At 25.2% G+C, this 15,093-nt stretch overlaps 1 protein-coding gene across 1 annotated transcript; it reads right to left on the reverse strand.

Moving 5' to 3' along the window:
• Positions 1 to 10,243: 10,243 nt before the first annotated feature.
• Positions 10,244 to 12,511, reverse strand: LOC137831269 (uncharacterized). The gene is made up of 3 exons (XM_068638871.1): positions 12,142 to 12,511; positions 11,119 to 11,271; positions 10,244 to 10,649 (listed from the first exon to the last, which is right to left on the reverse strand). Exons 1-3 carry the CDS (start codon positions 12,415 to 12,417, stop codon positions 10,551 to 10,553), a joined length of 528 nt encoding a protein of 175 aa, XP_068494972.1. The 5' UTR covers positions 12,418 to 12,511; the 3' UTR covers positions 10,244 to 10,550.
• Positions 12,512 to 15,093: the final 2,582 nt, after the last annotated feature.

Consider the following 15,093-nt stretch of genomic DNA (forward strand, 5'->3'; position numbering starts at 1 on the left):
TAAACTGTAAAAAAGTTTAAACTTAAAACTCAAATATAAATACATTTTAGCTACTTTCACTCTAATTGATGTATTTCCTCAAATATCTTCCAAATAATGGAGATGTTGTTCAAAATCACTTCATATTTAAGTTATAACCAGGATACTTTAAGATAGGAAAAAAGACAAATGTAATTATAGTTAAATGATATTAACTAACTTTTTTAAATAGCAAAGTTGGTTAATTTTGTTTATACTTCAATTCTAAAAGAGTAATTTTCAAAGTGGTATAGAGAAGTTTTTTCATATAATTTAATTAGTCTAATTAAAAATTCACAAAATAAATTGCAAATTATATTTATATTAAATTTAAATATTATTTAAAATGCTATAAAATTTAACTATTGAAAATATGAGAAAAAAAAATATTACGTTCTTATAAAATGAAAAATAATTACAATGGTATCTAATTTTGTACTTCTGTAAAAATTATATCAATAATTTTTTTGTAATTGAATTGTAGTGTAAATTTATTTTAAACTGATTTATAACTATTAAACTCTAAATTATTGCTCTAATGAGTAACATAAAAATATTTTCAAATAAAAAAATTAAGTGCTGTATATTATTGATAAATCATATAACACTTTGTTGCATTTCATTCGTAACTAAAACAGTAATTCTTTGTTGTAAATTCTGAAACAACTAAAGAATTTTAAAGAAACAGTTACATGTGTTTTTTTTTAAAATATGCTTTTAATTCTTTGATTATTGGTACTAGTTCATGACATAAGATTAATTGATGAGTTATTAAAACATAATTTACCAAAATTTGGGTTTTTAATAAATATATTATATTAATAAATACAGATTTTATAAGAAACTTCTAGCTTCAAATACAATATTACTATTAGTTTACTACTACTAATTTAATAATATGTTTTTCATACATCCAAAATCATACAAAATGTCGTATGTTTACTAAAAATAATTTTTTTTATAACTTAATAAGTTGCTTATTATTAGATTAAAAAGAAAATAAAGAGTAAATTTCTTTAATGTATTTCAATAAGTTTAGGTATTGTATTTTGTAATAAATACATTGCATTTAATAATATATTAGATTAAATAATTTATTATATATATTGCATTTATTAAGTCTAATAAATACATTATAATAATAAATGCATCATTTAATATTATACAAAATATATTAATTGATATAAATTTTATATTAAATAGCAATTTGTCAATGGCATACAATATTTAATGTTTCTAAATAAATATTTAATGTATCTAAATAAATATTTAATGTATCTAAATAAATATTTAATGTTTGTTATTAATATTAACTAATAACATATATTTAATATCACCTTCTTCCAAAAACTTTATTCAATTTCCGGTCAAAGTTATTAAATATAATCTAATATTTTATTATATACAACTGCTAATGAAATACTTAAAATATTATTTAGTAAATATATAGTTTTAAGAAATGCCATAGTTAACATATATATTAAAATTAAATATAGTTGTATAGTTATATATATTAAATATAATGTGCAGAGGCAGACTATTAATTATAAACATTGAGCTACTAATTCATATATAATTTTATAGTATACTATTATATGTTTCAATTTTAAATCTAAGAAAAAAAATTATTTAATAATTTATATTACATCGGGGACGATATTAAACATGTATAATATTTACTAAATTAAATACACATATTACATTTAATACTAAATACTCTCTTATAATTCTCGCCTTTTCTATCAAAATGTGTTCTTTTTTATTTATTATTTTTTAAAATTTTAAGATGCAATAACTTTTTTCGTCAATTATATGCTTATTTCCATTTTTACTATACATTGAAATTTGTTCGAAAAAAAAAAACTAAAAGAAATATAATAGATAACTTATCTAAATTATATTAAAATAGAAAACTTAAATAATTGTCTTAATTTTAGTAATAAATATCTTAAAAAAGTATTATATAGTAACAGAATGAGTACAATATTTAATATTACACAAAACATGTTTTGTATATACTTTTATGAATATTGTAGTGAGAACATTAAATATTGCATTAATATTCAATTTAAGTTTACTATATACAAACAATAGCAACCGTCAATGAAGTATTCAAAGTTTGACTTGTTTAATAATTCATAAATACAGTTTAATGTAGTGTTTTCTCTCTATTCCTTTTTATTTCTTTAAATATTATTTTGCAGAAATCAACTAATATAAAAGAAATTATTTATTTTGATAAATTAATTGCTTAATTTCATATTTTACTTATTTATCATTCTATCAAACACAACAAATATCAAATATGTGTGTAAATTATTGTAAATATGTTATCAAAATTTTAAAAAATGGATAAAAAAAAGAAATGGATTAAGTATACATTAATTAATAATATAGGTTTAATTCATGAAAAAAAATTAACGGAGGTTAATATAATTCGTTAATTTCAACTTACGTTAATGAAGTTTTTTTAATCTTTGTTAAATTTCAAAGATTTATTCTAAAATCTTTGCAAAATAATGGAGATTTTTTTAACTTTCACTAAGTTCCAAAAATTTATTCTACAACCTCAGCAAATTAACAAAAGTCTTTTTAACATTTGTTAAGTTTCAAAGGTTTATTCTAAAATCTCAACAAAATAATAGAGATTTTTTAATCTTTGTTAAATTCAAAAAATTTATTGTAGAATCTCAATAAAAAACTTCAGTTTTTTCAAACTTCAATAAATAAATATAATTAAATCTATTTATAAATAAACAATTAAAAACTATATAGTTTTAATATATTTTATAAATAAATTCTTTAAAATTTTGAAAGTGTAATTTTACATTACAAATAAGTTTTCTAAAGTTTCAAAAATTTATTTTAAAAACTCAGCAAAATACCCTTTGGATAATAAGTATTTCAAAAACTAATCTTGGATAATAAGTATTTCAACAACTAATCTTGGATAATAATTATTTCAACAATATTTGCATATTTCTTATGATTAATGGTATAGTTGATTTATATGATTTCTAGTTTTTTTGTTACGAGCTCATACTTCAAAAATCTGACTTATTTTGTTTTAACTTTTGATGTACATATATTTTATGTGCAATTTTAGTTTTAGTTATAATTGTTAATATTTAATTTTCATAATTTTGAAATATTTTAAATTACGACCTTTATTTTAAAATGAATCTAATAATTAATTCACTGTGAAAGTAAGAAGTAATAAAGTTAATTTCTCCTTGCAATATGTTTTCGCAATTTTTAGTCAAGAACACACATGGCTTTGAAGCCGCCCACATCTGACAAATAATGCAATTATTTAGGATATATAAAGCAGTAATAAACACTAGTTGTTGTCGAGTTAGGTAACAATGGTTTGTGACCCAAGTTGGGGCACTAAGATGATGGAAGAAACAATATTGGAGTAAAAAGAAGATGGTGTCTTATTTAGTGTTTCTTCTCCTTAGATATAATAGACATAAGTGTGGCTGAATTGTGATTTTTTGTTAGGACTATCGTCGGAGACCATTGAGCCTCTGCCAAAAAGCAGTGTGTCTACGGTGGAAGAAGAGAGGAGTCAAGAGGATCGTTGGAGATGGTATAAAATGGGATTGAAGGTTAGGTTTTTAAACTCATGATATTTTACGAAAGTTTTTAAACCTATGATATTTAACAAGGGTTCTAAAAAACTTTTTTCTGAGGTTTAAAAAACCTCATAAAACTTTAGGAGGGAGAAACGACAACCCTGGATAAATGACTTAATAGAGATTTTAACCTTAAATAATGTAAAAATAAATTTGCCTTATTTTTTCTTGTAGTGATTTTAGTATTTGAATGGATCAAACTTATTTATTGTAGTCAGTAACATATATTATAAGCAATTTCCAATAAAAACGTACAATATTTTCAATTAATTTAAGAAATATTAGAATTAATAACTTGAAAAAAGTTATTGTCAAATAATTTCTTGGTCGTAAGTATGTCATCAAGATTTTACTTGATAGAGTTGTTTTAATAATATACAACTTAAACTAAATTATAAATTAATTAAAGTTAGGATTTTTTTAGAAATATCATTAAATAAAGTAAAAATAGTTAAAAATTATTTATATTCAATAAAAATGTGTTTTTTTATTTAAAAATGAGAAGACAATAGTATAATTGTGACAACTTCATTAATTTTGGTAATTATATGTTAATAATGGAACAAAATTAATTAATTTTTAAAAACTGAAAAACTAAATGCATAATTAATTTTTTTATAGGAACTAAAATTACATATTTTTAAACAATAATAGAAATACAAGTGAACTTAAAATCAAATAATTTTTTTTTTGTGAATTTATTGATATTGATGTGAATTTTTAATAAAGTTATATGTTGATAATGAGATTGAACACATACATACAAACTACCCTAACTAATTAAGAAATATTGTGTGAGTAAATATTTTAAATCTTAAGTTAGGTTTTAATCTTTTATGATCAGCCCAACATGTGTCTTCCAACAAATTAAGTTGAAATTATTAAAATTCTTGATGTTTTGAGTAAAGTTGGAAATTACATTAATAAACTAATTTATTAATGTATTTATTTATGTTATTATGGAGGGTGTAATCAATGTCCTTCTCAAAATAATATTTTTAGCCTTTTAAAAAAATGTCTTTTGATGTAAACAAGAAAAATATAAATCAACTTACTCCAAGAATAAGTAAAATGTTAATATTTTTATTTTTTTATTTTATATTAACAACTAAGATTATTTTAGCAAAAATGCACTTTAATTTTCTTTCATGAAAATAATAACATTTTTCTTGATAAATGTGTCCCAATACACTACTAATGAAATAATTCCGAACATTCTTCTAGATGTTTTTAATGTTTATGATCATGCTAAATTAAAAATTAGTTAATAATATTAATTAGTAAAATTATTATTATATTTTGTTTCAATTATTCAAATTCAAATTAATAAATTAAATAATGTTAATTATTTAAAATAAATCAATTATGCTTACAATTTTTTGTAATCAATTGTGCTTACAATTTTTTGTAATCAATTGTGCATACAATATATATATATATATATATATATATATATATATATATATATATATATATTATGCTTATTTAAATGTAGACATTCCAAAATCAAAACGTTATTTTTTATTTTATTTTAAAACATGATTAAACATATTTTTTGTATTTGTATTATAAGGTAAAATTAGGTGAAATTGATTTTTAATTTAAATTTTAGATTTTTAAATACTATTAAAATATTTTTTTATATATAATAATAACTGAATTTTCAATATAAACTATATTATAATATATAACATACTGACATCAACCACAAATCAAATATAAAATATTTTAACATCCTAATTTATACTCAAAATTTATTTATCATATAAAAATAAATTATAATAATTTTCTTTTTACAAATTTCTAAAATTTAAACTATAAAAAAAATCAATTTCACGTTTAACTCTTAATATTATTGTGAATTTAACCATATAGAAAGTAGATAATATTTAAACATTATCTACTTCATACTAAAAATTCATTAAATGCATTAAATGATGTAATAAATACTGTGTTAACTTATTAATATAAAACAATTATAATATATATATATATATATTAATGAAAATGAGAGAATTACAATCCTCATTCTCCAACAAACAAACAAGATGTTAACAAATTTATGTGTTTCACCAACTAAAGTGTATTTATGATCTAAGTCGTTAGTGTAAAATAAATAGAAGGCTGATATTAAGAGTAACATATATTTATTTTACTCATATGTTTTATTTCAAGACTTTTTTTTTTATAGAAGTAGTGTAATTTTGTTTATAAATTATATAAATAAATATATTTTTAAAAAATTATAAAATTGGGTAAGTACGTTTGCTAAAATTGTAACAACAACTTTAAGATAAAAAAAAAAAATCTTCCTTTCCGTTCAAAGGATAATTTTGTGATTTTTTTCTGCTAAAGTGTGTTAGTAAACATGTTTTTGTAATTTTTTATTTTTTTATAAATTTTTGCATTGTGCTTTTTTTTGTTCTTGATTGAAGTCGCATTTGATAGTACTTTTACATTTTTTTTTGTGAGGTTGTGGTTGCTAGTATTACTTTTATTTTATTTTTTAAATCATGCATTTTAGTATTTTTTTTTTGTTTTTTTATTCCCTTATTCTTTATTTCTGTTTTTTTTGTTTTTAATTTTTTAAAATTTGATAATGTTGTTAATTATTTATTTATATTCTAATTAAATATATTTTAGATAATTTAAAATATTAATTCAGTCAAAAAATATTTAAATTGTTTTTCTGTAAAAAAATAGTTAAATATTTAATTAATTAATAAAATTACTTATGTTTCTAAAATATATATTACCATTGAAATCAGATTAATTGAAAAGAAAGAGAAATAAATATGTAAGGAGTTATTTATCATTGTTTATATGAGCAATTTTTTCAATTGTGACCTTTATTTCGACAATAAAATTTTGATCCGGTTGATTCATTTATTTATGGGTATAAGCAGTTATTCATTTTTGTAACTATTTACATGCATGTGAGGGTTAGAAATGAAATTCGAATCCAATGATAAATAATCTTCATTCTTTTATAAAATTGAACTTCATATATAAGTCTTGTATATGTTGTGTAGAGTGTAAATTGGGTCAACATAGGTTAGCAAATGCAAGTCACAAGTGGGTCAACATATTATTTTAGATACATCTTCCTCTTTTAACTCTTCAAGTTGTTTTTTAAGGACAAAGATAGAGCACCGAGTTTTAAAGTGGACAATACAATGTAATTGACCCTACTTATGCTATCTTAATGGACTTGAAGTCGGAATATTAGCGTCGTATGTGGAGATCGAAAAGAGGCCCCAAAGACAAATCCTCACTATCCAAGGACATGGAAAAGTGGTTCCAAAGATGAATCCTTGTTTCCTTAATCCTTGACTAAGAGAATAGAAAAGTGATTTCAAAGACAAAACCTCGTTCCCCTTAAACCTCGACTAGGAAGCTTATTTTTGTATGTCCAATAGTCCCATATAGCTTAGGAATTGAGACTAAAAACAATTTAAATACACATTTATTATGTAATCCTCTAAGATGCCTTTTAAGAACAAAATTGTAATGATGTTTTAAATTTCAAAGTGGATAATATCTCATATGCGATAACTGATTCTAGTCATGTTATCACTTGAGGTAGGAAAAGTTATTTAAAATGTTGTAAATTATATTTTTGAAATGAAATAAAGGATTTTATAAATTTATTTAAAAAAATATTTAAATTAAAAATATTAAACAATATTTTTTATAGTTAAATTGTTTAACAAATTTTGTTATTGATTAAAAAAAATAAAAGTTAGTATATAATTATTTTGAATTAAAAAAAAAACATCATAAAACTTGTAACACCTAAAAAATACATCTAATTATTTCAATACAAGTTCTACATATTTCTATACAAGCTTAGAGTTTTTTTGAAACATTCGTAATACTTGATTAAAGCTTATAGAAATACAAACATTTACAAGTTTTAACAACACCCTAAAGCTCTTGTAAGTATCGCAGTTCAAACACAACAAGAAAAACAATGGTAAGCTAATGAAAAGAAATTTCATAACAAATATAATTTGTGTTAAAATAACCAATCAAACTAGTCATTTAAAAATATTTCTTTAAATGTTGTCATGTAAAATTTCAATACCAATTCTATCATTCATATAAACCACACATAGATATATTTTCAATCACAAACATTGGATTTTATTTCAATCCCACTACACATGAATCCATCGTCTTTCGGAAGACTCATTAAGTATGCTTCTACCAGAGACTAACACTTGATCCAAAGATTACTAGCGAATCCGATAGAAAGAATTAGGGTAAGTTCAAGCATCCTATACCGAGTATCTACAGTGGGACCTGGTGTGTATAAACTCCCTCTCAGCTTCTCACAATCTGATATCTTAGTCTATATGACATAGATCATCAATAAAGTTAAAGGATCTCCATTAAACATAGGTTTTTCATACTTAATGTCATCAAACAACAAGTCATACATTATCCCAAATGTATGACATCAATTTCATACAATTTTCATCATTCACATATAATACATATTATTCAATCACATAAGATTTAAAAATTCGTACCATTCAAGAATTTTTCCAACATAAAAAATAATATTTAACTTTCAAATTATTAAAATATAATATTTAGACATGTTCACACAACCTTTATCAAATAACATCTCTTGAAACTTGAGACCACGTCCCCTCCACATTCAAATCTTCTAGTCTATAATACTATTAAAAGTTAAAGTTAGTTTCTCTTACCTTAATTGCTTGTTTTCCAAGCAACTATTAGAACTTTGTCCTCTTCAAGATTTAAGGACATACATCTACAATGTGGTGCCATCAGATTGTAAAATAGATGAATATGGATAGAGAAGAAAAAAAAACGGTGGATGGAATGGACTCTGTGGCACGCTATTACAAAAGTGATATAAAAATTAAATCTAATAATTATAATGACATTTAAATATAATATATATATATATAAACAATTAATATTTTTCATTGATAATTTAAACGGATCTTAAAATATTTAATTATTTTATTTTATTTTTATTAAAATAAAATTAAGTTCAATTGAATACTAATTTGATAATATTAGTGATTTTTATTTCCTTTTCTTGTAAAAGAAATATTAACAAAATAAATTAAAGTTACATGAAAATATCAAATTATATTAAAAAATTAATTATTCTGTAAATTCATGTATTTTTATGGAATGTTATTAAAAGAAGTTTAAATATTATTTTTTATTTTTATAGATTAATTACTTTCTAATTAATTATTTTTAAATATTAATTTATACCCATTTTTTTATTAAAATTAAACTAGGGATATTTTGTATTTTAATTGTCCAATTAATTTTTTTTTGTCACATTAATTATATTTATTACATTTGTTTTATTTTTTTAATTAAAAAACATCACTTTTCCCTTTTTTTTATTCTTTCTTTCTTTCTCTTTCCACCCCTAGCACACAGTTAATTCATACTCTAAAACCCTTTTAACTATATTTTTTCTAGGATAAACTAATTCTGGTATTGAAAATAAATAATACATCAATTATAAAAGCAAACACTTTATTGATTTGAAAAAACTAAAGGACTCACGAGTTGCTGATAAAAAAAAGTAACGAGTAATTAAATTTTGTATAGGAATCAAAATTATATTTTTATTAAATTATAAAGACTAAATATATAATTAAATTTTTATAAGAATCAAAATTATGTTCATTTTCGAAATTACAAAGATTAAATTTATAATTAAATTTTAATACAAAATAAATATTTGAAAAATGGATTGATATGTCTCCCTTCTATAATAAAAGAAGAAGAAAATAAATATAATTAGAAATTCTCGTCAATCTACCAGGTAGATGATTCTCTTTTGCCTATGTTCCATTGTTCTAGACTCTTCCAATTTGGAAACTACAATGAAATTCCCATATTATACACCACAAAAATTAAACATTGCAGTTTCCAAACCCCAAAATAGAAGGGCAATATAGTCAACTAGAGAAGCATTTCCATAAACCCTAACCTCCAACATTTGTTTTCTTTCTGTCCAAGCAAATTTTCCCTTATTCATTGTCTTCTTCTTTCTCCTCACAAATCACTCAGTCATATTTGCATTTTGGATATTGCTTTCTATGATTGTGTTCTTGGTCCAGCAGAAGTTGGTGTAACTCAAGAAGTAGATGATAACAAAGCAACTGGGTGATAATGGCATGAAGAAATCATAATTTACAAGGGACTAAGAATGAAAATTTTCATTATACAAGTCACAATTTCTCATTCATTTCCTTCTACAATATTTCTCTCTATTTTGAAAAAAAACATACTTTCAGTTTCTATATTTTTTTCCCCTTCCAGACAAGGATAACATTAAAACTAGAATATCACAAAGATGAGGACTGTTACAAGGTTTCTCATTTCCCTCTCTTACCAAGGGTTTCCATTTAAAACTTAAATTAAAAATTAAAAATTTCACTTCAGTAATATATCTTGACGTCAATACAAACTTTTATCACACATATTACCAAATGCAACTCTAATTTTGATTAAATAGAGAAATTGCTTCTAGATTTTGTTCTACATAGTTATGAATTTCCAAAGCCTACAATGCAGCATACTTAAGACAAGACATAGTAAGCATCACATTATGCATATGATCCATCATGAAATGTAACTGATCATTCCTATGCTACTGGCAGCACTATACACAAGATTATGGCTCAATTACATTACATGTCAATGTAGGATGGTAGGATGTAAGGTGATAAAAGGTCATATATTACATTACATGTTAATGTAGGATGGTAGGATGTAAGGTGATAAGAGGTCATATATACTAGCTTGGTATTTCTTGAATGAAAACTTCCCTGCCTGACAGCTTGATTTTGTACTTGGGAATCATATAGTCAGTTCATGGACCAACCACTAGATATTAGTTTCCAATTGATTATCACTGTTCAGGCTGGTTTCATCATTGTTGCTTTCCAAGTCCAAACCATGATCCAATTTAACAATGTTTGAATCCTGCAATACATTGATATGCAGACAAAAGTTAAAAACAAACTTTGTCAAATTCCAAATCTTCAAAGATAAGGTCATGCTGTCAATGGTCATCATCTCAATTGCCTAACACAGCCCTCCTCTCCTCTTCCATCTGATTTAGGATCATTTACTAAATGCAACACAGACAAAAATTATAGTGTCATACCTGAATACGGAAAATGGTTTTGGAATCCCCAAAGGACAAATGATAGAAGTCTTTACATGGCATTATGGTTTATTGCAAGCACACATGATTGTTCTTGAATGTTAAAATAAGGTTTGTGTGTGTCAATATGTAACTTAGTCAGCAAAGGATAATCCAAGGGCAGTCTGAGTGAGGAAGAATACAGATTTAAAGCACATGAAATCCGATGTCAACTTCGAAAGTCCAAAAACTGTAACCAGAATACTAGACCATTCAAAACAGGAATGGAGAACTCTGTTACTTTACCTTGGTCTCCTCCAATATTTCATCCATGTTTAATTTCCCTTGCCTCTCATGGGTGATATTTTTCTGTCTAACTGCTGGTTGATCACTCTCAGTTGCGGATTCATGTTCTTTCTTTACAACCATAATCTTTTTCTGTTCTTCTAGCACCGCAATCTGCACCATGGAATTGACCAACCTTTAGTCATGATGAAAAGGACTCATTTGACAGATACTATGATGAACCAAAAAAATAAAGCACAAACCTGTTTACATAATGCACAAACTGAATGACACTGCATGATCCCTATAACCAATCTCTCCCAAGAGACAAGACTTTGTTCTTGCTTGCCTTATACTTCTAAAGTTAACTTATTTTTTTCATTTTTTCTTCAACCAAATAAAAACTTAGAAAAATGAGTTTTTTTTTTCATCTCATTACTCTAGGTCAAACTTTATCATGGTCCGTATACTTTCAAAAGAATTGAATTTAGCAGGCTAGCTACAAAATATGTGAATTTAATCTATTTTCCCAACTTTATAGCAATCAAAATCCATTGCCAAATATTAAATTTAAACATGGCTAGGGACTAAATTTATATATCTCAAAAAACTAGAGAACTAAATTCATAAATTTGTGAGTACATAAACCAAAATCAAGTTTCCCAGAGGATATGGAAACTAAACACATCTCCCCAGAAACAAATTATTACTCTGTATTTTCTCATCTATCTTCTCTGTTCTTTTCCCTCTCTTCGCCATATATCAGTACCCACCTAGAATCACAGATAAAGCAGCAAAAAAACCATCTTTCTCACAACCCCAAATCCCAATTCATGCAACATGCAAACGAAACAATTCAACCCAACACTTTTCGTTCCACAGAAAAATCCCAAACCCACCTAAACACTACACCCCATCACCAAAACACAGGAACATAAACAATAAATCGAAACTTTTCACCACAAAGCAAAAGCCCAATTAAATATTCACCCAAAAATGAAAAAAGGGCAAACAAAAAAGGGACAAAAACAGAGAGAGACATACAGGAGTGTAACGGAACTTCCTTCTGGGAGGCTCGTCGGAGACAGCGGCCGCGTCATCGGCGGTGGTGGGGGTCCATCGGCGGAGGAGTAGGCGAGAGGAAGAGTTGGAATTGGCATGAGAACCCTTGTTGTTGTTGGTGGTGGTGGTGTTGCTGGCTGAGGAAGAGGGGTTGACTTGGACCCACTTCTTCTTCCACTTCCTGACGGGGCCGGTGAAGACGGTGGAGGCACCGTAACGAGAGGAAGCACGGCTGAGTCTGGAACCAACGGCCTCCATTTAGCGGTGGTGGCGGTGGAGGAAGATGGTGTGGAGTTTGTCACCAAAGTGGCAGAGTGAGAAGTGAGTTATGTTCTGAAAGCAAGAGATGAAGAAATAAGGAGTGGTAGCTTTCAAAGTTATTATTACTGATGTCATAAATTTGTAGTATTGTGAATTTTTAAATTTATTTATTTATTTATTAATTAAGAAATTAAAGTTTTCTTCTTCTTCTTCTTCTTCCTTGTAAAATTAGAGTTTTCATTTCTTGTAAACTTTTTATAAATTGTTAAGTGAAATTGTAGCCTTGGTTTTATTTAATCTGTAGTCTGTGGTTGTAATTTTTAATTTTTTCAGTCAAATTTTAAAAAATTGCTAATTGAATCTGTGCAAGGTATTATAAAAATATTTTAATTAATTGAAATATAAAAATAAATGTATGTAAAATTAAACAAAAGTTATGTTTTTATAAAATTTAAGAGACCTAAACTCCGATTTATTCAAATTATTATTATTATAAAAGTGGACAAAATTTTACAATTGAATGGTGGTTCTTTTTCTATAGAAAACATGTTAAATTACAAAATGATAATTCTTAATAATTATTATATTATTCAATAAGGTTCGATTTTTTTTTTAAACTTACTATAAAATTAAAAAAACACACATATATATATATATTAATAATTATCATAAAAAATATAATATAATCCATGCCTATACTTCAAAGTATAACTACTCAACATTAGAGTTTAAAAAATACAAGTATTTAGAAAGTTTATTTTTTTACTCATGTAGTAAGAATAATCATTATAGGAAATTAAATAACCATATTTAACAATTGAATCGATGTATAATAAAAACAGTTACAAAAATAAGTTTATTTGAACCAATCATAACTAAATATAAAAATAAATAATAATAAATAGATGCTTCTCAGAAGAATATTTGTATTAAGTATTTCTTATCTAATACATATGTAACTAGTCTCAAGCATATTTGGCAACATTGATTTCATAAATTAAGGTCAATTTTGTTACATCAACATATATTTTTTATTTTTTTAAAAATAACAATTATTTGTTATTACATAAAAAAATTATTAAAAAAAATACAAAAATATAAGAGATTAGACCAAAACTCATATGCTAACAAAAACGATACATAGGTAGACTATACATATTCACAAAGAATTCAAAGAACAGACTAGATGGAAGTCTATTATTATATCAATGAAATGGTTTTCTATGAATAAATCCTAAATTAGCCAACTTATCAGTACATGCATTTCCCTTCAAGAAAAATATGAGTAGCCCTAAACCTGATTTTCCCACATAATTAAAACAAGTATTACATCGATTACGAAGCATCCACGAAACATTAGTCATAGCAGTAAACGCAGTACAAACCAAGGTAGAATCACATTCAAGCCAAACATTAGTAAGCCCCATCTTTTGAGCTTCCTCCATAACATGTATAACTCTATAAAACTCAGCAACCATAGTAGTCTGAACTTCAAGAAATGCATAGAAAGCACCAATAAACTCCCACATACTCACACGAAAAATACTTCCACAAGTAGCAATACCAGGATACCCTTTAACAGCCCCATCAGTGTTAATTTTAATCCATCCTGGTGAAGGAAACTCTCATTTAATAGGAAGAGGACGAAGAACTTTACCACTACGAGTATTAATATCAAAAAACTTAATCACGTTGAAATCCAACATATCATTCTTTATTGAAGCTTTAGACAAATTTCTCACTAGACAATAGAGTGAATTTTATGCATCTTTGAGAATCAAGCTAATCAAACGAAAGGACAACATTCAAGTAAGCTAAAGTTGTTGAAAGGGCCAAAAACAAAATTGCAATCACTAGGTTCCTCAACTCCTATTTAAAGTGAATGTCATTCACCATGATGAAGAATACAAAAGACTACATTGCATAGTGTCAAAACTCTATCCAGTTCTTATGTGCCAAAAAAAGCTTCATAGAGAACATTGTTCGTGTTCACTTAACAAACTAGAACATAAAACATATCCTCACATATGTTGAAGGACACAATCACTCTTTAGTGAGCAATCTTTTGATTTGTGGATCACTATTCATATAACTCTTTGTTTATCTCATCCAAAAGTGACTAGGTTTAAAGAATACTCATTTTATATAGGAGTGATTGCGTCTAAAGAATACTCGCTTTAGCCATAAGTGGTTGCATCCAAAGAATACTCATTTTAGTCAGGAGTGGTTGTGTCTAAAGAATACTCATTTTACCCAAGAGTGGTTGTGGTCCAAACAATACACAACTACAATCTCCAACAATACTTAAGGTGTTAGTCATGAGTGACTACAAGCTCAAATAATACTTAAGGGGTTAACCATGATTGAATATGTACTCAAAGCACACTCGATTTATACTTCACAACATTAGTCTGCTTAGTGGAACTCAATCTGTTGATTGAGAACTATATGTAGTTGGCTATATTAGACGAACTGGTATAAAAGTACAATGTGTATTTATCTTTTCCTTATCTCTTTTACATTGCATGTTATTATCATTTGTATTGATATAAGAGGGATAGCCATTGTAAAAACTAATATTTTTGAGAAATAATTTTTTTAAACAAGTGAATCTATCACACGAAAAGTAGTTCACTACAATAAATTCATTAAATAGCAACTAAAATTAGAGAC

This window comes from Phaseolus vulgaris, chromosome 6 (genome assembly GCF_000499845.2).
Source record: "Phaseolus vulgaris cultivar G19833 chromosome 6, P. vulgaris v2.0, whole genome shotgun sequence".
NCBI lineage: Eukaryota > Viridiplantae > Streptophyta > Magnoliopsida > Fabales > Fabaceae > Phaseolus > Phaseolus vulgaris.